At 46.8% G+C, this 22,874-nt stretch overlaps 1 protein-coding gene across 3 annotated transcripts in view; it reads left to right on the forward strand.

The window, feature by feature from the left end:
* LOC121574943 (receptor-type tyrosine-protein phosphatase gamma) overlaps positions 1-22,874 on the forward strand; it is a 401,205-nt gene that overhangs the window by 247,971 nt on the left and 130,360 nt on the right. For all 3 annotated transcript variants that reach the window (XM_041887647.2, XM_041887648.2, XM_041887649.2), the window contains exon 4: positions 8,628-8,776. In XM_041887647.2, the coding sequence (XP_041743581.2) occupies positions 8,628-8,776 (149 nt within the window). The remainder of the gene's footprint in view (positions 1-8,627; positions 8,777-22,874) is intronic.

The raw sequence follows: 22,874 nt of genomic DNA on the forward strand, positions 1-22,874 counted from the left end.
TTTTGTTGAAGCAACTTTGGCAGCGATTACAGCCTCAAGTCTTCTTGGGTATGATGGTACAATCTTGGCACACCTGTATTTGGGGAGTTTCTCCCATTATTTTCTGCAGATCCTCTCAAGCTCTGTCAGGTTGGATGGGGAGTGTCGCTGCACAGCTATTTTCAGGTCTCTCCAGAGATGTTCTATCGGGTTCAAGTCCGAACTCTGGCTGGGCCACTCAAGGACATTCAGAGACTTGTCCCAAAGCCACTCCTGCGTTGTCTTGGCTGTGTGCTTAGGGTCATTGTCCTGTTGGAAGGTGAACCTTCACCCCAGTCTGAGGTCCTGAGAGCTCTGGAGCAGGTTTTCATCAAGGATCTCTCTGTACTTTGCTCTGTTCATCTTTCCCTCAATCCTGACTAGTCTCCTAGTCCCTGCCCCTGAAAAACATCCCCACAGCATGACGCTGCCACCACCATGCTTCACCGGAGGGATGGTGCCAGGTTTCCTCCAGACGTGACGCTTGGCATTCAGGCCGAAGACTTCAATCTTGGTTTCATAAGACCAGAGAATCTTGTTTCTCATGGTCTGAGAGTCCTTTAGGTGCCTTTTGGCAAACTCCAAGCGGGCTGTCATGTGCCTTTTACTGAGGAGTGGCTTCCGTCTGGCCACTCTACCATAAAGGCCTGATTGGTGGAGTGCTGCAGAGATGGTTGTCCTTCTGGAAGGTTCTTCCATTTCCACAGAGGAACTCTGGAGCTCTGTCAGAGTGACCATCGGGTTCTTGGTCATTTCCCTGACTGAGGCCCTTCTCCCCCGATTGCTCAGTTTGGCCGGGGGTCCAGCTCTAGGAAGAGTCTTGGTGGTTCCAAACTTCTTCCATTTAAGAATGATGGAGGCCACTGTGTTCTTGGGGACCTTCAATGCTGCAGACCTTTTTTGGTACCCTTCCCCAGAGCTGTGCCTCGACACAATCCTGTCTCGGAGCTCTACAGACAATTCCTTCGACCTCATGGTTTGTTTTTTTCTCTGACATGCACTGTCAACTGTGGGACCTTATATAGACTGGTGTGTGCCTTTCCAAATCATGTCCAATCAATAGAATTTACCACAGGTGGACTCCAATCAAGTTGTATAAACATCTCAAGGATAATTAATGGAAACAGGATGCACCTGAGCTCAATTTCTAGTCTCATAGCAAAGGGTCTGAATACTTTCTGTTTTTTATTATTTATTAATTTGCATACATTTAGCTTTGTCATTATGGGTTATTGTGTGTAGATTGATGAGGAAAAAAAGATTTAATAAATTTTAGAATAAGGCTGTAACGTAACAAAATATGGAAAAAGGGAAGGGGTCTGAATACTTTCCGAATGCACTGTATTTCTAGTATAACATTAGACAACATGAAAATCACACTTTATACATACAGATCTTAGGATCTAAATTTGATCACTCTTTTGTTGCTAATACAGATGAGCTTTGTGATTTACATAAATTCACTGAACACCCACACTAACACATGGTTATACTAACAGTATTGCACTTTTCATGTAGCCTACTTTTGGCCAGCTAATAGCATAACCACTGACCAAGCAACATTATGGACTTAACGTACAAATCTTGTTTGCTGCGACAATATAGGTCAAATGAAGATCCTACATCTGTACATTCAAGTAGTTTAAAAGCGACATGCACAGAAATCCAATACAATATTTGTGGTAGGAGCGGATTTGCACATAAGTGATGCCTCCATATTAGTGAATCTGTCATTGGTGCAGATGAAAACCTGGAAAAAGGTGAATTCAGCTTTTATAGCATCTCATGGATTTTCCCTATCTAAGACAGGTATTTTTCACAATTTCTATCTGTCACAAAGATGTATCGTCCTCTCTTTCTGCCTACAAATGGAGTTTAAATGCTTGTGGGAGCAGGGGCCACAGGTGGCTGGCATCCGTATTGACAGCAGTCACAACAAGGCCAGATGTCCTATTACAGGCTCTCTCTGCAGACCTGGGGAAAATAATATGACTAGTGTGATTTCTATATTGTCAGATATTTGATCCTATTAATCTCTCTGGACATAATGTGGCATGTATGAACTGGTGGTGTCCCTGGTCCATCTCTCCCAAGTGCTTTTAAAATACGGACACCTTGTATACCTTAATCCCTCTCTCGGTGAGTGATACAGTGGGGAAAAAAAGTATTTAGTCAGCCACCAATTGTGCAAGTTCTCCCACTTAAAAAGATGAGAGAGGCCTGTAATTTTCATCATAGGTACACGTCAACTATGACAGACAAAATGAGAAAAAAAAATCCAGAAAATCACATTGTAGGATTTTTAATGAATGTATTGGCATATGATGGTGGAAAATAAGTATTTGGTCAATAACAAAAGTTTCTCAATACTTTGTTATATACCCTTTGTTGGCAATGACACAGGTCAAACGTTTTCTGTAAGTCTTCACAAGGTTTTCACACACTGTTGCTGGTATTTTGGCCCATTCCTCCATGCAGATCTCCTCTAGAGCAGTGATGTTTTGGGGCTGTCGCTGGGCAACACAGACTTTCAACTCCCTCCAAAGATTTTCTATGGGGTTGAGATCTGGAGACTGGCTAGGCCACTCCAGGACCTTGAAATGCTTCTTACGAAGCCACTCCTTCGTTGCCCTGGCGGTGTGTTTGGGATCATTGTCATGCTGAAAGACCCAGCCACGTTTCATCTTCAATGCCCTTGCTGATGGAAGGAGGGTTTCACTCAAAATCTCACGATACATGGCCCCATTCATTCTTTCCTTTACACGGATCAGTCGTCCTGGTCCCTTTGCAGAAAAAACAGCCCCAAAGCATCATGTTTCCAACCCCATGCTTCACAGTAGGTATGGTGTTCTTTGGATGCAACTCAGCATTCTTTGTCCTCCAAACATGACGAGTTGAGTTTTTACCAAAAAGTTATATTTTGGTTTCATCTGACCATATGACATTCTCCCAATCCTCTTCTGGATCATCCAAATGCACTTCAGACGGGCCTGGACATGTACTGGCTTAAGCAGGGGGACACGTCTCGCACTGCAGGATTTGAGTCCCTGGCGGCGTAGTGTGTTACTGATGGTTGGCTTTGTTACTTTGGTCCCAGCTCTCTGCAGGTCATTCACTAGGTCCCCCCGTGTGGTTCTGGGATTTTTGTTCACCGTTCTTGTGATCATTTTGACCCCACAGGGTGAGATCTTGCGTGGAGCCCCAGATCGAGGGAGATTATCAGTGGTCTTGTCTGTATGTCTTCCATTTCCTAATAATTGCTCCCACAGTTGATTTCTTCAAACCAAGCTGCTTACCTATTGCAGATTCAGTCTTCCCAGCCTGGTGCAGGTCTACAATTTTGTTTCTGGTGTCCTTTGACAGCTTTTTGGTCTTGGCCATAGTGGAGTTTGGAGTATGACTGTTTGAGGTTTTGGACAGGTGTCTTTTATACTGATAACAAGTTCAAACAGGTGCCATTAATACAGGTAACGAGTGGAGGACAGAGGAGCCTCTTAAAGAAGAAGTTACAGGTCTGTGAGAGCCAGAAATCTTGCTTGTTTGTAGGTGACCAAATACTTATTTTCCACCATAATTTGCATATAAATTCATTAAAAATCCTACAATGGGATTTTCTGGATTTTTTTTTCTCAATTTGTCTGTCATAGTTGACGTGTACCTATGATGAAAATTACAGGCCTCTCTCATCTTTTTAAGTGGGAGAACTTGCACAATTGGTAGCTGACTAAATACTTTTTTTCCCCACTGTATATTGTGTTCTATCAAATAATGAAGATCTTAAAGAGGGAATAGCCCATAAAGCTTGCCATATTTCTATCAAGGCTAACACTGATGGAATTTCAAGCTCCCTCTCTAGTAGGGAGTATGTGAGTCAATAGCCCACATTCCTCACTGTAGTGTAGTGTGGAGGGAGTGAGTGAATGGCTTGTTGTTGAGATTGGAGGCCATGTCTTTGTAAGGCTGAAGGAGAGTCAGGTTCATCTGGTGGGGGACTGTACATCTTCTCCCCTGGGAATGGGCTGCCTGGATATCTGCTTCCCCCCTGAGCAGTGTATTAGTGTCCCTGTCCTGGCATCACTCAGTCAGAGAGAGAGAGAAAGAGCGAGTCTCCTCAGCTCACTCAGCATGAGAAATGTCTGTCCCTGATCGTGTGTTGTTTCTCAGAGCCTCTGATGTCCGTAGCCATCTCTTCCCAAGGCCATGGTGTGTTAAAGGATGAGGGCTACCTCTGAGCTGTCTCCCCGCATGATAGGGGAAAACCAGTGTAGCACAGGTATTAAAGTGGGTTAGCGTAGTGGTGCCGCAACCCACCAAATCAAATCAAGTTCTAACACAAACAACAGTAGCGGAACGCAACAGAGCACAGCTTCTTATCTCTGCGTACTCCATAATGCACACCTAACAAGACAAACATCCTCTTGTTGTGCCATGCATTATTTATACATTCTCCACTATTTTTAAATGACAGCTGAGTGTTTTATCTGTGACATAATCACCTAAAGCATCTCTGAATAATGGATGCTTCAATCAGCTTCTTCTAAAAGTCCTCCTGCTTCTGTGAAAGCTGTAGCCTTGGCTGAACTCTGACCCTGTCACCTTGAAGCAGGAAGTCATTATAGATGTGTCACGGCCAGAAGAACGGTGTCATGGTTTTTGAGAGGGAAAGGAGGGCGGCTGGATGAAGAGGGATGAAGGGAGAATACTTTCCCAGAATCATATCAAATAAACATTTTAAGAAATTAATGAGGACTTGGAGCCCTGAAGAAATATTTGCATTGATTAAGGCTTTATTTTCATATATGCCCCCGGTTTTCACACACTGCCGTCCAAGGTCTCGCTGGCTTAGCGTCTAATTCCGGCTCGCCTGTTCGTGCGCCCAAACACTGGCTCCCATCACTAATGAAACTCCCAGGGCCTGCCTTCCCCTCGCACACTGGATTAGGACTCTGAATCAACAAAAGGCAAAAACAAATGATGAAAAAAGAGAGCAAGATACAGTGAGGGAAAAAAGTATTTGATCCCCTGCTGATTTTGTACGTTTGCCCACTGACAAAGACATGATCAGTCTATAATTTTAATGGTAGGTTTATTTGAATAGTGAGAGACAGAATAACAACAAACAAATCCAGAAAGAATGTTATACATTTATTTGCATTTTAATGAGGGAAATAAGTATTTGACCCCTCTGCAAAACATGACTTAGTACTTGGTGGCAAAACCCTTGTTGGCAATCACAGAGGTCAGACGTTTCTTGTAGTTGGCCACCAGGTTTGCAAACATCTCAGGAGGGATTTTGTTCCACTCCTCTTTGCAGATCTTCTCCAATAATATAATAATAAATAATAATATGCCATTTAGCAGACGCTTTTATCCAAAGCGACTTACAGTCATGCGTGCATAAATTTTTTTGTGTATGGGTGGTCCCGGGGTTCGAACCCACTACCTTGGCGTTACAAGCGCCGTGCTCTACCAGCTCCAAGTCATTAGGGTTTCGAGGCTGACGTTTGGCAACTCGAACCTTCAGCTCCCTCCACAGATTTTCTATGGGATTAAGGTCTGGAGACTGGTTAGGCCACTCCAGGACCTTAATGTGCTTCTTCTTGAGCCACTCCTTTGTTGCCTTGGCCGTGTGTTTTGGGTCATTGTCATGCTGGAATACCCATCCACGACCCATTTTCAATGCCCTGGCTGAGGGAAGGAGGTTCTCACCCAAGATTTGACGGTACATGGCCCCGTCCATCGTCCCTTTGATGCGGTGAAGTTGTCCTGTCCCCTTAGCAGAAAAACACCCCCAAAGCATAATGTTTCCACCTCCATGTTTGACAGTGGGGATGGTGTTCTTGGGGTCATAGGCATCATTCCTCCTCCTCCAAACACGGCGAGTTGAGTTGATGCCAAAGAGCTCGATTTTGGTCTTATCTGACCACAACACTTTCACCCAGTTCTCCTCTGAATCATTCAGATGTTCATTGGCAAACTTCAGATGGCCCTGTATATGTGCTTTCTTGAGCAGGGGGACCTTGCGGGCGCTGCAGGATTTCAGTCCTTCACGGCGTAGTGTGTTACCAATTGTTTTCTTGACTATGGTCCCAGCTGCCTTGAGATTGTTGACAACATCCTCCCGTGTAGTTCTGGGCTGATTCGTCACCGTTCTCATGATCATTGCAACTCCACGAGGTGAGATCTTGCATGGAGCCCCAGTCCGAGGGAGATTGACAGTTATTTAGTGTTTCTTCCATTTGCGAATAATCGCACCAACTGTTGTCACCTTCTCACCAAGCTGCTTGGCGATGGTCTTGTAGCCCATTCCAGCCTTGTGTAGGTCTACAATCTTGTCCCTGACATCCTTGGAGTGCTCTTTGGTCTTGGCCATGGTGGAGAGTTTGGAATCTGATTGATTGATTGCTTCTGTGGACAGGTGTCTTTTATACAGGTAACAAACTGAGATTAGGAGCACTCCCTTTAAGAGTGTGCTCCTAATCTCAGCTCGTTACCTGTATAAAAGACACCTGGGAGCCAGAAATCTTTCTGATTGAGAGGGGGTCAAATACTTATTTCCCTCATTAAAATGCAAATCAATTTATAACATTTTTGACATGCGTTTTTCTGGATTTTTTTGTTGTTATTCTGTCTCTCACTGTTCAAATAAACATACCATAAACATTATAGACTGATCATTTCTTTGTCAGTGTGCAAACGTACAAAATCAGCAGGGGATCAAATACTTTTTTCCCTCACTGTATGTGTTTTTTACTGCCTGCTGTGCTCTGAACACTAATGTAAACTGCCGTTCCATCCCTTCCGCTACCCTGTTAGCATAAACTGCAACAGCTCAGCCTAGCCACAGTGGAGGAGTGAGACTTAGCATAGCAGCAATACAGTGGAGTGTATTTAAGTTAGCCACTGTGGTAGAGTCTTCCTCCACTTCACCTTTTTCTGCTTTGAGTCCCATGCAGTAGATGCTAAGAAACCCGTTTAGCACACTATGCATTGTTAATCCCACACTCTCAGTGGTAGTATGAGATTTACCAGGAAGGCCAGGCTCCCACAGGATGTCCTACTACTCAATGTAACCTTAGCCTCCTGGATGCAGACTGGTAGAATTTCAGTGGGAGTGCCAACAAACTTGTACAAGCACCAAGCAACACATCTCTTAAAATCTCCAAGGACACAAACTACACAAGGAGGACACAAATGTTGATAGACCAGCCTATTGTTTAAGGGTCAAAGGCTTAGGCAGAGTCTACGACCTGAGAAATGTCAAACTAAGTAAATGGAATTTAACAGGCCTGGTGTATTTAGTTTGAAATGCCTCAAGTTTCAGACTTTTCTGAAGACGTTGAGATGACAAACCAGGCCACTCATTTCACTTGAGTGCTTATTCTAAATGGGACAGAAATCTCCTCTGAAAGGAGGAGTAGAAACGATTCTGAAATTCCATCACAGTAAGAATTCGGTTTGACAATGGGACCATTTATTTAAGGTCATGTTAGTTAATTAAATGTGGGTCTATTCAGTCAAATGTATTAATAAAAAAAATTGCCTCCCTCTGTCAATTCTCACTTTATTTCAACAAGCGTATAATGAATTAACAAAATACTTTATAGGCAATTAGAAGTGACTGAGGAGATAGCTTTTGCCAGGCAAATTAGACCTTAATTTGAGACCCAGTCTTGTAGGGAAAGCAGCACAGACATAATAAAAGCACCACGTGTTATATTCAGCAAATGCATCAGCATCCCCCTCGAGGAAGCTAAATAGATGATGAACCTCAATACCAAGTGCCTTGAATGAATGTAACTTTATGTTGTTTGTAGGCCAAACAGAGGTTTCACACTGTGTGTGTATGTTTATGCAATTTTCACTAATTCATGATAAGTTGTGCTAATTCCTAAAGTTATTTTTCATTATTTCAAATGAAATCCCAAGTTTAAGAACATTGGGAAATGGCAGCACTCCAAATGTATTTTTTTAAAGACAAAAAGACGTCACCTCATTATTTTTTGCAGGACAGGCTAATGCATTTCGGCAGTAATGCCTTCATCAGAGCATCAAGAGATATGCCAAAGCCATTGTTGCTTTGTTATGAAATTGTGATTTTATTTTTATTTTTTAAACATTTTTGTCATTTAGCAAACGCTCTTATCCAGAGCAACTAGGGTGAAGTGCCATGCTCAAGGGCACATGGACAGATTTTTCACCTAGTCGGCTCGGAGATTCGAACCAGCTACCTTTCGGTTACTGGCCCAACGCTCTTAACCGCTAGGCTACCTGCCACTTACCTGACCCTCATGTCTCTCTCTCTCTCTCTCTCTCTCTCTCTCTCTCTCTCTCTCTCTCTCTCTCTCTCTCTCTCTCTCTCTCTCTCTCTCTCTCTCTCTCTCTCTCTCTCTCTCTCTCTCTCTCTCTCTCTCTCTCTCTCTCTCTCTCTCTGCTCTCTCTCTCTCTCTCTCTCTCTCTCTCTCTCTCTCTCTCTCTCTCTCTCTCTCTCTCTCTCTCTCTCTCTCTCTCTCTCTCTCTCTCTCTCTCTCTCTCTCTCTCTCTCTCTCTCTCTCTCTCTCTCTCTCTCTCTCTCTCTCTCTCTCTCTCTCTCTCTCTTTCTCTCACAGTGGCTATCATGCTGAAGGATGACTACTTTGTTCGTGGTGCGGGCCTGCCCGGGCGTTTTAAGGCTGAGAAGGTTGAGTTCCACTGGGGCCAGAGCAACGGATCTGAGGGCTCTGAACACAGCATCAACGGCAGGAGGTTCCCAGTGGAGGTGAGAGCGAGGGGGAGTCGTCTGGAGAGATAGAGGGGATTAAAGGACATAGGAAACAAAATGGATTGGAAATATGGGCGAAAGGAGAGTGAATGGGAATATCTGGAGGGGAGAATTCTAGAAAACCCAGTGTATGAATGAGGACCAGTGGGGGTGGGAGTCTGCCTCCTGTCAGGATGGAGAAGAGTAGAGGGAGGTCCCGTATCGATCTGACAGGACATGATGTGAAGGCCAGGGCCCTGGGGTCTGATCAGTGGATGGCCAGTGATGGTCGTTCTCACTCCTAAAGCCTGATTTATCAGTATGGGCGTCTGGTCTGGCACAGCACGCTGCAGCTAAGAGACAGCTTTAGGATCCAGTAAAAATCTCTCAACCCAGCTGCCAAGTGTGTGGTGTCTGTTGTTCTCCGCTGTTTTGATCCCATAGCTACCACATTGTAGCAGTGGGAAGTGCAGATACTCTGTGTGACTGTGTGAGAGCAAAGTCTTGCATCACGCTCATCTCAATGGCCACGTAAGGGTGGATCACTTTTGTCAAGTCAGTGGGCCAGTGTGTTGAATAATGGGGATAAAAAATGTCAGATTTGCACCTACATGTCAACTGCATGAACTTTACAAAAATCATGTGATCAAAGGTCATGAAGTTTTTACAGCAGCCAACTGCAAGTTTCTGCAGTTGCTCTTCACCAACTTCATCCTGTAGCCATCGTCTGCATTGTGGGAGGCTATTGTCAACCAATCATTAGGGTGTTTTTGTTTGACCCATGTGAATGTGATCAAAGTCATGACTGAAACAAGAACCAATTTGCTGCGATTTATGTATACAATGGATATATACAAATAAATGTGATATTTGAGTCTCTTTCTCACTAATTGATTGTAAAATGTACACACATAATATTATATTATGATTTCAGTTTGTGAGTGTGTGATATGGGGGCTAGATGTTTATTTAGAAATGTTAAAGAAAACATTTGATAAACAATGGCATCCCTGCCATGTTAATCTGAGCATTGCTGTTGGAAAACCACATTAGTGTCTGAATTTCGGCTGTCGCAGATGCACCTCCCCCGACTTCACTCCTCAACTTTCGTCTACAGTCGGTTTTTTTAGCCTTACCACTCAACTCGCCCAATATCTGCAGTGCTGTTTGTGGCAACATCATCATGCTGAGTCTATCTCAATGTGACCCGCCAGATTCAGAAGCTTGAAAACCCATTGATAGTTTTTATTTTACTTTTAGTTTGTTTTGAGGTCAAAGATAATAGTGTCAGTATAGTTTTAGTTTTTAAAACGGGTTTTTTAATTATTTAGTTTCAGTTTACTAACTTTTTTTCATGTTTCGTTTTAGTTTCAGTTTTAATTTACTATAATAACCTTAATTTTAAGTATTTCAAATTTATGTTGTCATTTCAGTTTTTTTAATTGGGTGCTTTATCCCTCCAATAAAGTTGATGTGTTGCTTACGAGGCCTTGGAAATTCGTACTGCATCTCATGTTTCACACATTCACTTTTGTGCATTGCGAAACTGATCAATAAAAGGCCGAACTCCCTCTTCTGTTATATTGATGATTTCTTGAATGGTTCAATTTGTATGATTTGCGGTTAAGTCCACTCCGTTGATGTCGGTCCTGATGCCTGCAGAATAGAATGTTCTTTCTAGCCGATAGGCCAGAATGAAAGATTAACTGGATTTGATTAGTTTGGGCTGGTTATTCGTGCGACTTGGTCATGGCCGTAACAACATAATATGATTGATTTATGATTGACATAATTTGAGGACACCGATGTCTGAACCTCTGTAATTTTTTCTAATTTGACAAATAAATACATAATAACAATATATATTTTGTACACAAAGAAAATAAATTATGGGTGAACATCTAAATATTGCTCCCAGTGTTGATCAAAGTTCAGAACGCTTATATTCTTGATCTGACTGAGTTCTAATCTTGCCTGCCTCTTTGCGAACGAGTGGAATCATGAACAGTGGTTTGTTCGTTATGTTCACCTGCATCCCCCTGATTTGCCTCCCGGATTTTCATTTTTAGTAGCACATTCACCACTCTCTCAAACGGCTAACTCCGCCCTCTCGTGGCACAGGCCGAGGGCCTGAGACGTAAAATGAACTACCCCAGCTCGTAGTCGGCTTCACCAGAGAAGTACAGTAGGCAAAACTAGAGATGTTACTGACAGTGTGTTTACGAGATGCCGGACAAAAGGCAATTTTAAAACCCTCCCGCGGCAGAGACTTCTATTGCAGTAACGTTGAAGGGCACTGGGTAGTATTACTTAGCCAGCTGAAGGATGAAGTAAGAAACTAACGTTAAACGGAGCCTACCTCTGCAGGAGCAAAAAATAGGCTACTAAGTTCTCATAATAACTTGACTTTACAGAGAGTAGGCTACTGAGACAGACAGTGATATGGCGCTCAGTGGTGAGGCTGAGGCAGGCTGCAATGCATGCAGGAGGAAGCAGAGGAGACAGAGAGAGAGGAAGCAAGCAGAGAGAGAGGTTAGTATAGTGGTTCCCAAACTTGGGGTCAGGGCCCCATGTGGGATCCCCTGAAAATATCTGTACTAATCTAATCAATATGAACATCTCGACATGGCCTCTTCCCTATAGGCCTAGGCCTACATTAAAATGCAAACAATACAGTTCTAAAAATGTCATACGTTTTTGTTTATATCGGTGGTTGTTCATCTTATCCATTCCCCACCTTTTCTTTACCACTACACCACTGATATTAATACAGAATCGTAAGTAATATTCTAATAATTCATGTGAATGTGATAATACGATAATCTGTGTGCTCCATTGATGTCTGTTTGTGCAGAGCATTATTAGTAATGCCTAGGAATACAAATGTGAATGCTATGTAATTTGATAAAAGAGATATAAGTAAAGAGTTGATGATTTTATGCAGTTCATCATTACAACTGACTGAACTGTGTCAGTGTGAATCATTTCTCATATTTCCGGGGTATAACATTACAATTGTATAGCTAATAGACTATGTGTTTGTAGATTGACTGAGGTGAATGAACCTACAGAAGCCAAGGTGATATTGGCTGGTGTCATTTTTGCTTGTTTTTGCTGTTCTCCAAATAGCATTAACATTTTTTTTTTTGCTTGTATAGAAATGCAGTAAATCAGCTTCAACTTCCTGGGGAATGGTGGGGGCGGGGGGAGACCCACCCCACGGACCTCACTAAAATTCAAACCCTGGTTACGGCCTTTGACTTGGTTGTCTGTGAGAGTGTTACTGTGGTGAATGCTAATGAGTGCTGACAACTCCCCTTGCTCATGTCCTTATCTGTACAGAGAGAGAGAGGGAGGGAGAATAAGAGAAAGGTAGGGGATGGATATAGAGCTGAGGGCACAGTAGAAAGAGAGAGAGAGACTGAGGGAGTGCACAATTAACATTCAGTCAAGGAGGGCGATTGTGTCTAAGAGGTCATTAAATATGTCAGTGGCAGGGCTGTGTGTGTGTGTGTGTGTGTGTGTGTGTGTGTGTGTGTGTGTGTGCGTGCGAGTATGTGTGTGTACCCCATTGCCGTCATGCCTTGCTGTGCTATTGATTATGGATTCCCATCTAATGGCACATGACCTCTTTAATGTCACAGGTGCTGTGCTGATCTGTATTACAGGAGAGTAGAGAGTAGCTCTCTCTCTCTCGCTTTTCTTCTGGTAGGAAAACAGCAGTGTTAATATAAAGTGTTTTTTCATGACAGCCAGCGTTGGTTTTGTTGAATTATTTGGAAGGCAGAAGAATGAGAGTCACTATATTAGATATTAATCCACAGGTACACAGTGGCTTTGTTATTCAACCTGTATGCAATACACTGAGGCACACTGGGTCTCTCTCAATCTTATTTAGATGTACTGTAGCAGGGGATTCCTTCATAAAGGGAAATTGCCAATGACAAAGTTTACAGTGGCTTGCGAAAGTATTCACCCCCCTTGGCATTTTTCCAATTTTGTTACCTTACCACCTGGAATTAAAATTGATTTTTTGGGGGGGTTGTATCATTTGATTTACACAAAATGCCTACCACTTTGAAGATGGTGGTAGGCATGTGGAGCTTTGCAGCTCCTTCAGGGTTGTCTTTGTTCTCTTTGTTGCCTCTCTGTTTAATGCCCTCCTTGCCTTGTCCGTGAGTTTTGGTGGGCGGCCCTCTCTTGGCAGGTTTGTTGTGGTACCATATTCTTTCCATTTTTTAATAATGGATTTAATGGTGCTCCGTGCGATGTTCAAAGTTTCTGATATTTTTTTATAACCCAACCCTGATCTGTACTTCTCCACAACTTTGTCCCTGACCTGTTTGGAGAGCTCCTTGGTCTTAATGGTGCCGCTTGCTTGCTGGTGCCCCTTGCTTAGTGGTGTTGCAGGCTCTGGGGCCTTTCAGAACAGGTGTATACATTTGAAGTCGGAAGGTTACATACACTTAGGTTGGAGTCTTTAAAGCTCGTTTTTCAACCACTCCACAAATTTCTTGATAACAAACTATAGTTTTGGCAAATCGGTTAGGACATCTACTTTGTGCATGACACAAGTAATTTTTCCAACAATTGTTTACAGACAGATTATTTCACTTATAATTCACTGTATCACAATTCCAGTGGGTCAGAAGTTTACATTCACGCGTTCTGTCTCCTAGAGATGAACGTACTTTGGTGCGAAAAGTGCAAATCAATCTCAGAACAACAGCAAAGGACCTTGTGAAGATGCTGGAGGAAACAGATACAAAAGTATCTATATCCGCAGTAAAACGCGTCCTATATCGACATAACCTGAAAGGCCGCTCAGCAAGGAAGAAGCCACTGCTCCAAAACTGCCATAAAACAACTGCACATGGGGACAAAGATCATACTTTTTGGAGAAATGTCCTCTGGTCTGATGAAACAAAAATAGAACTGTTTGGCCATAATGGCCATCGTTATGTTTGGAGGAAAAATGGGGTTGCTTGCAAGCTGAAGAACACCATCCCAAACATGAAGCACGGGGGTGGCAGCATCATGCTGTGGGGGTGTTTTGCTGCAGGAGGAAGGAAAATTGTGTGGATATATTGAAGCAACATCTCAAGACATCAGTCAGGAAGTTAAAGCTTGGTCGCATATGGGTCTTCCAAATGGACAATGACCCCAAGCATACTTCCAAAGTTGTGGCAAAATGGCTTAAGGACAACAAAGTCAAGGTATTGGAGTGGCCATCACAAAGCCCTGACCTCAATCCTATAGAACATATGTGGCCAGAACTGAAAAAGCGCGTGCGAGCAAGGAGGCCTACAAACCTGACTCAGTTACACCAGCTCTGTCAGGAGGAATGAGTCAAAATTCACCCAACTTATTGTGGGAAGCTTGTGGAAGGCTACCCGAAACGTTTGACCCAAGTTAAACAATTTAAAGGCAATGCTACCAAATACGAATTGAGTGTATGTAAACTTCTGACCCACTGGGAATATGATGAAAGAAATAAAAGCTTAAATAAATCATTCTCTCTACTATTATTCTGACATTTCACATTCTTAAAATAAAGTGGTGATCCTGACTGATCTAAGACAGTGTCATGAATTCCGCCGAGGCTGCTCCTCCTCTTTGTTCGGGCAGGCTTCGGCGTTCGTCGTCCCCGGAGTACTAGCTGCTACCGTTTGATGTTCTCTATGTTTGTTTGGTTTTGTCTTGTTGGTGCACCTGTCTCGTATTATGTATTGATTATGTCACCTATAAGTTTCCTTTGGTTTTGTTTGCAGTTGTGTGTTGTTGTACGCCTGTCCGTGTGGTGTATCGTTATTGTGTTCTCGAGTATTTAGTATTTTACGCACTGTTAGCGTAATCGCTCGCCTCCTGTGTTAGAGGCACATTGTTTTTGGTTATTGCCTTTTGACCATTAAAGTCGTTGCGACTAAGCTTCTGTGTCCTGCGCCTGACTCCAACACCGCATCCACATCAGCCTTGAAAGAACAACACACCATACTATGGAGTCAGCAGGAGCAGCGGCGTCGACCGAGTCGCTGGAGGATCGGGTCAGCTGCCAGGACGCCAGGATCCAGCAACTTGGCTCCGCCATGCAGGAGGTGATGAACACCCTGCGCCGATGGGAAAGGGGAGGCGTGCCCACACCTCCTCCTACATTACCACCACCATCGGCCAGCCCCACCAGACCAGCTCCGGAATCCAGTGGGATCCGGCTCTCGCTCCCGAGGGCGTATGATGGCACCGCAGCCGGGTGTCAGGGGTTCCTCCTTCAGGTGGAACTCTACCTGGCCACCATACACCCGGCGCCCTCGGGATACGAGAGCGTTTCCGCCCTCATCTCCTGTCTCTCCGGCAAGGCGTTGGAGTCGGCCTTCGCCGAATGGAGGGGAATAGACGCCGCCACCATCAGCTACGCGGAGTTCTCCCGCCGCTTCAGGGCTGTTTTCGAACACCCTCCTGAGGGTAAAGCGGCGGGGGATCGTCTGTTCCACCTCTGACAGGGGAAGAGGAGCGCACAGGAGTTCGCCCTGGATTTTCGGACTCTAGCGGCGGATGCGGGGTGGAATGAGAGGGCCCTCATCGACCACTATCGGTGTAGCCTGCGTGAGGACGTTCGTCGAGAGCTGGCCTGCAGGGACACCAACCTGTCCTTCGACCAGCTAGTGGACATGTCCATCCGTCTGGATACCCTGCTGGCCACCCGCGGACGTCCCGAGTTGGGGCCGTCCATTCCATCCCCCAGCACCTCCGAGCCGAGCCCTATGGAGCTCGGGGGTGCTGGCGCTAGAGAGAGAAGGAGAGAGAACCCGAGGGGGGCCGTCCCCTGCACCAGCTGTGGCCGTGGAGGACACACTGCGGCTAGGTGCTGGGGAGGGTCTCCAGGGAATCGGGGCAACAGGTCGCGCACTGGGGAGTCATTTCAGGTGAGTAGGCGCCCCACTCTCCCAGAGCACTCTGTTGTTCACGTGTGTATACCTGTGGTATTTCCTCAGGTTGCATCTCATTCCCAGCATAAGGCGCTAGTCGATTCAGGCGCAGCTGGTAATTTTATTGATCGGAAATGTTGTTCTGAGTTAGGGATTCCCCTCCTGCCCGTTGATGCACCCTTTCCTGTCCATGCCCTAGATATCCTCCCGTTGGGATCTGGGTTGATTAGGGAGGTCACAGCGCCACTAAAGATGAAGACGCAGCGGGGTCATGAGGAGATTATTCAATTGTATCTAATTGACTCCCCTGCGTATCCCGTGGTGCTGGGGCTTCCTTGGTTAATCACCCATGACCCCACCATTTCGTGGCAACAGAGGGCTCTCAAGGAATAGTCTGGCCAGTGTGTTGGGCGATGTTTAGGTGTTTCCGTTGGGGCGACCACGGTGGAGAGTCCGAACCAAGTGCCCGCAATGTACATTCCCCCTGAGTATGAGGATTTGGCACTCGTGTTCAGCAAGACGAGGGCGACGCGATTGCCACCTCATAGACAGGGAGATTGTGCGATAAACCTCCAGACAGGTGCGGCACTCCCGCGGAGCCATGTGTATCCTCTGTCTCAAGAGGAGACGGCGGCTATGGAGACATACATAGCTGAGTTCCTGAGACAAGGATACATACGGCCCTCCACTTCCCCTGCGTCCTCGAGTTTCTTTTTTGTGAAGAAGAAGGATGGAGGGTTGCGCCCGTGTATTGATTACCGTAGTCTCAATCAGATCACTGTGAAATACAGTTACCCTCTTCCTCTGATTGCGAGTATGACTGAATCATTACGCGGAGCGCGTTTCTTCACAAAACTGGATCTCAGGAGCGCTTATAACTTGGTGCGCATTAGGGAGGGAGATGAATGGAAGACGGCATTTAGTACCACCTCAGGTCATTATGAGTATCTTGTCATGCCATACGGGTTAATGAATGCTCCTTCAGTCTTCCAATCATTTGTGGACGAGATCTTCCTGGACCTGCATGGGCAGGGAGTGGTAGTGTACATTGACGACATCCTAGTGTACTCTGCTACACGAGCCGAGCATGTAGCCCTGGTGCGCCGAGTGTTGGGTAGGCTGTTGGAGCATGACTTGTATGTCAAGGCAGAGAAATGTCTGTTTTTCCAGGAGTCCATCTCCTTCTTGGGTCATCGGTTGTCAGCGTCAGGGGTGAAGATGGAGATTGACCGTGTGTCAGCCGTGCGTAACTGGCAAACCCCAACCACTGTTAAAGAGGTGCAGCAGTTTTGGGGTTTTGCCAATTACTACCGGAGGTTTATCCGGGGTTTTGGACAGGTGGCAGCTCCCATTACTTCCCTGCTGAAGGGGGGCCCGGTGCGTTTGCAGTGGCCGGCTGAAGCGGACAGGGTGTTTTGTAAACTGAAGGACCTGTTCACTTCGGCTCCGGTGCTGGCGCACCCGGACCCCGCTTTAGCGTTCCAGGTAGAGGTGGACGCGTCAGAGGCCGGTATTGAGGCAGTACTGTCGCAACGCTCCGGCACGGCTCCTAAACTCCGTCCCTGCGCTTTTTATTCTAAAAAGCTCAGCCCGGCGGAACGTAATTATGACGTAGAGGACAGGGAGCTGTTAGCCGTGGTTCAAGCCCTAAAGGTGTGGAGGCATTGGCTTGAGGGGGCTCAACACCCTTTTCTCATTCTGACTGACCATCGTAACCTGGAGTACATCCGGGCAGCTAGGAGATTGAACCCTCGTCAGGCTAGGTGGAACATGTTTCTGACCCGGTTCGTTTTTAAGATCACTTACATCCCAGGGTCCCAGAACGGTAAGGCAGACGCCCTGTCCCGGCGGTATGACACAGAGGAGAGGTCCATTGAGCCCACTCCCATACTGCCGGAGTCTTGTCTGGTGGCACCGGTGGTATGGGAGGTCGATGCGGAAATTGAGCGGGCGTTACGCACCGACCCTACTCCCCCAGAGTGTCCAGTGGGTCGGACGTACGTGTCGCTCGAGGTCCGTGATCGTCTCATTTATTGGGCTCATACGTCACCCTCCTCTGGACATCCAGGTATTGGCCGGACAGTGCACTGCCTTAGTGTTAAGAACTGGTGGCCAACATTGGCTAGGGACGTGAGGGTTTATGTCTCCTCCTGCTCGGTGTGCGCTCAGTGTAAGGCGCCTAGACACCTGCCCAGGGGGAAGTTACAACCCCTGCCCGTTCCACAACGGCTGTGGTCTCACCTCTCGGTGGACTTTGTCACGGACCTTCCCCCCTCTCAGGGGAATACCACTATTCTGGTCGTTGTGGATCGGTTCTCTAAGGCCTGTCGTCTCATTCCCATGCCGGGTCTCCCTACTGCCCTACAGACCGCTGAGGCTTTGTTCACCCACGTCTTTCGGCACTACGGGGTTCCCGAGGATATAGTGTCTGATCGGGGTCCCCAATTCACCTCTAGAGTCTGGAGGGCGTTCATGGAACGATTGGGGGTCTCGGTTAGCCTTACCTCGGGTTACCACCCGGAGAGTAATGGGCAGGTGGAGAGAGTTAACCAGGATGTGGGTAGGTTTCTGAGATCATATTGCCAGGGCCGGCAGGAGGAGTGGTCGGGGTATATCCCCTGGGCAGAGATGGCTCAGAACTCTCTTCGCCACTCCTCTACTAACCTAACCCCTTTCCAGTGCGTGTTGGGGTATCAGCCGGTTCTGGCACCATGGCATCAGAGCCAGATCGAGGCTCCTGCGGTGGATGAGTGGTTTCGGCGCTCGGAGGAGACGTGGAACGCTGCACACGTACATCTGCAGCGGGCCATCCGCAGGCAGAAGGCGAGCGCCGATCTCCACCGCAGTGAGGGTCCAGTATACGCCCCTGGAGATCGAGTCTGGCTCTCGACTCGAAACCTGCCCCTTCGCATGCCCTGCCGGAAGCTTGGCCGGCGGTTTGTGGGGCCATTTAAAGTCCTGAGGAGATTGAACGAGGTGTGTTACAAGTTACAACTGCCTAATGATTATCACATTAACCCCTCGTTCCATGTGTCTCTTCTCAGGCCGGTGGTAGCTGGTCCACTCCAGGAGTGTGAGATAAGAGAGACCCCTCCGCCCCCACTGGACATCGAGGGGGCTCCGGCGTACTCAGTCCGGTCCATCGTGGATTCGAGACGTCGGATGGGGGTCTACAATATCTCGTGGAGTGGGAGGGGTACGGTCCGGAGGAACGGTGCTGGGTGCCTAGGAGGGACATTCTAGATCCATCCCTCCTGACTGAGTTCCACCGGAGTCATCCTACGCGCCCTGCTCCACGTCCTCCTGGCCGTCCCCGAGGCCGGGGTCGGCGCACGGCTGGAGCCGCGCGTCAAGGGGGGGGTACTGTCACGAATTCCGCCGAGGCTGCTCCTCCTCCTTGTTCGGGCAGGCTTCGGCGTTCGTCGTCCCCGGAGTACTAGCTGCTACCGTTTGATGTTCTCTATGTTTGTTTGGTTTTGTCTTGTTGGTGCACCTGTCTCGTATTATATATTGATTATGTCACCTATACGTTTCCTTTGGTTTTGTTTGCAGTTGTGTGTTGTTGTACGCCTGTCCGTGTGGTGTATCGTTATTGTGTTCTCGAGTATTTAGTATTTTACGCACTGTTAGCGTAATCGCTCGCCTCCTGTGTTAGAGGCACGTTGTTTTTGGTTATTGCCTTTTGACCATTAAAGTTGTTGCGACTAAGTTTCTGTGTCCTGCGCCTGACTCCAACACCGCATCCACATCAGCCTTGACAGACAGGGACTTTTTAATAGGATTAAATGTCAGGAATTGTGAAAAACTGAGTTTAAAAGTATTTGGCTAAGGTGTAAGTAAACTTCCGACTTCAACTGTATGTACAGATCATGTAACACTTAGATTGCACACAGGTGGACTTTATTTAACTAAATATGTGAATTCTGAAGGTAATTGGTTGCACCAGATCTTATTTAGGGGCTTCATAGCAAAGGGGGTGAATACATATGCACGCACCACTTTTCAGTTATTTATTTTTCAGAATTTATTGAAACAAGTTATTTTTTTCATTTCACTTCACCAATTTGGACTATTTTGTGTATGTCCATTACATGAAATTCAAACAAAAATCCATTTAAATTGCATGTTGTAATTTCTTTCATTATTTAAATCTGTCTCAGTGTGCCCCTATATACTCAGCCCATTTAAAATTATCTATTTTGATCTTCATTATGTATAACCCAATATTTTTATTCCACTGCCCATTTTGAACATTACAGAAATGCTAACCCCCTAGTGATTCTTCAATGCATTACAAGAGATGGCTGTCTGTGATAAGAGTATGAAGAAAAGAGAACCCTCAGACTGAGGCAGACAGGGCTCTCAATTTCAAGGAGAAAGACACTTCCCCAGCAACAGAGAAAACCAACCCCATTGACACAAAGCCTGACAAATTATTAAGAGAAGTACTTGTAGCTGATTATACGCATCTGTGGTGATCACGCCTTCTTCCACTTCCCCTCCTTTTCCCCCTCTCTTTTTTCCCTAAGTAAATGTAACCACTCTCACATAGTGTGTGTGTGTGTGTGTGCGCGCGCGTGTGTGTGTGTGTGTGTGTGTGTGTGAGGGGTCCTTTAAGTAGCACTCTATCCAATGGAATGAGAGATCATCTGGGCTGTAAGAGGCATGTAAGCTCTGACCACTTAAGGGAGGTCATTTCTGTGAGGTCATTTCTGTTGTTCCACTTTCAGATAGTATGACAGGTGTCAAAGAGAAAAAGACAGAGGGAAAGAAAGAAAGACATGTTAAACATGCTACTCATATACAGCACACTCTAAAAGCCTTTATGAACAGTAATGCTAGTATGCTTAGTGCTAACAGAGAGACAGACTAAAGCCTGTACTGTAGCTGTGGCCAGATGTCCTTGGTGACTGTCACTAACAGACCCTGGTTGGTCTGAGCCCTCTCCTATGAATTCTCATGAGGCCACTGCTGTCAACACAGAGGAGATTTGCTGCAAAATGCCACTTTAATTTCTTAAAGTCCTCTTGATTTATGATTTATGTTAACAAGCCTTGCCATTTAGTAATTGTTCTCTAATAAGCTTGTGATTAAGTGGGGGACTGCTGCGTTCCTACCTGCTGTTTTAACTGTAAAACACTGCTTAATATGCAAAGCACAGCCAGGCAGGCATGAAGCACAGCTCGTCATCTGTGTCCATCAACCATGGTGTGTTACCCTGCTCATACTGTACAACAATCATATTCTCATACCACAATCACATCCCCACCCTCAGTCTCTGAATGGATTCCGGAAAGATTTGGCTTCAATGATTTATAAATGATTTATGCTGGATATGGACTGTATTTATTTGATTGTAGGAAGCTTAACTTCATCAGGGTCATCTTCAGGATACATTGATGTGACACTCTGGCTCCACGGACCTTGATATTTGAGCCAGGGTTGTTTAGTTTCATTGTTTGGGTGTATTTCTATGTTGGGGATTTCTGGTTGTGCATTTTCTATGTTTGGTTAATTGTTCTTGATTAGTCGTATGACTCCCAATCGGAGGTAACGAGTGTCAGCTGTCGGCTCGTTATCTCTGATTGGGAGCCATATATATTCTGTGTGTTTTCTCCTTTGTGTTGTGGGTTATTGTTTCTTTGTTGCTGTTAGTAGTATTCAGTATAGAACTTCACGGATCGTCATTTGTTGTTTTCTTCGTGGTTGCTTTAAGTTAATAAAGTCATCATGTTCACTCGCAACGCTGCGCATTGGTCTCCTCCTTCAGACGATCGTGACAGAATAACCCACCAAAAAAGGACCAAGCAGCGCGTCCAGGAGCAAGGGGTCTGGACACAGGAGTTAGGGATGCCTCCTAAGGACTTTTGGACATGGGAGGAGATTCGGGCTGGAAAGGGTCCTTGGGCACAACCGGAGGAACATCATCGCCCTCGTGAAGAGCTGGAGGCAGCTGCAGCCGAGAGGAGGTGGTCTGAGGAGGAATATCACCGCCCTCGTGAAGAGCTGGAGGCAGCTGCAGCCGAGAGGAGGTGGTATGAAGAGGAAGCGCGGAGTCGAGGCTGGAAGCCCGTGGTTACTCCCCAAAACATTTTTGGGGGGGGGCACATGGCTTGGGCGCCTGGGCAGCAGGAGGCTGCCACAGGGAGAAAAGGAGAGAGGGCTATCGGATTACGGGAGCCATTGGCGAGTAGAGGGAGGGAAGTTGTTGTGGCACGGCATGAGAGACTGAAGTGTGTTCCCAGTCTGGTCCGGTCCGTTCTTGATCCCCAGTTAAGGCCAGTGGTGGGTGTTCCCGGTACGGTCCGGCCTGTTCCTACTCCACGCACCAGGTCCACGATGTGCGTCGCCAGCCGGCCTGAACTGCCCGTCTGCCCAACGCTGTCTGAACTGCCCGTCTGCCCAACGCCGTCTGAACTGCCCGTCTGCCCAACGCCGTCTGAACTGCCCGTCTGCCCAACGCCGTCTGAACTGTCCGTCTGCCCAACGCCGTCTGAACTGCCCGTCTGTACTGAGCCTACAAAGCCGCCCGTCTGCCATGAGCCTTCAGAGCCGTCCGCCAGACCGGAGCCGCTAGAGCTCTCCGCCAGACAGGATCAGCCAGAGCCTTCCGCCAGACAGGATCAGCCAGAGCCTTCCGCCAGACAGGATCAGCCAGAGCCTTCCGCCAGACAGGATCAGCCAGAGCCTTCCGCCAGACAGGAGCAGCCAGAGCCTTCCGTCAGACAGGAGCAGCCAGAGCCTTCCGCCAGACGGGATCAGCCAGAGCCTTCCGCCAGCCATGAGCGGCCAGACCCGTCAGCCAGCCATGAGCAGCCAGACCCGTCAGCCAGCCATGAGCAGCCAGATCCGTCAGCCAGCCATGAGCAGCCAGATCCGTCAGCCAGCCATGAGCAGCCAGACCCGTCAGCCAGCCATGAGCAGCCAGATCCGTCAGCCAGCCGCGAGCAGCCAGATCCGTCAGCCAGCCGCGAGCAGCCAGACCCGTCAGCCAGCCATGAGCAGCCAGACCCGTCAGCCAGCCATGAGCAGCCAGACCCGTCAGCCAGCCATGAGCAGCCAGATCCGTCAGCCAGCCATGAGCAGCCAGATCCGTCAGCCAGCCATGAGCAGCCAGATCCGTCAGCCAGCCATGAGCAGCCAGATCCGTCAGCCAGCCATGAGCAGCCAGATCCGTCAGCCAGCCACGAGCA

The sequence above is a fragment of the Coregonus clupeaformis genome, chromosome 10, assembly GCF_020615455.1.
Source record: "Coregonus clupeaformis isolate EN_2021a chromosome 10, ASM2061545v1, whole genome shotgun sequence".
NCBI lineage: Eukaryota > Metazoa > Chordata > Actinopteri > Salmoniformes > Salmonidae > Coregonus > Coregonus clupeaformis.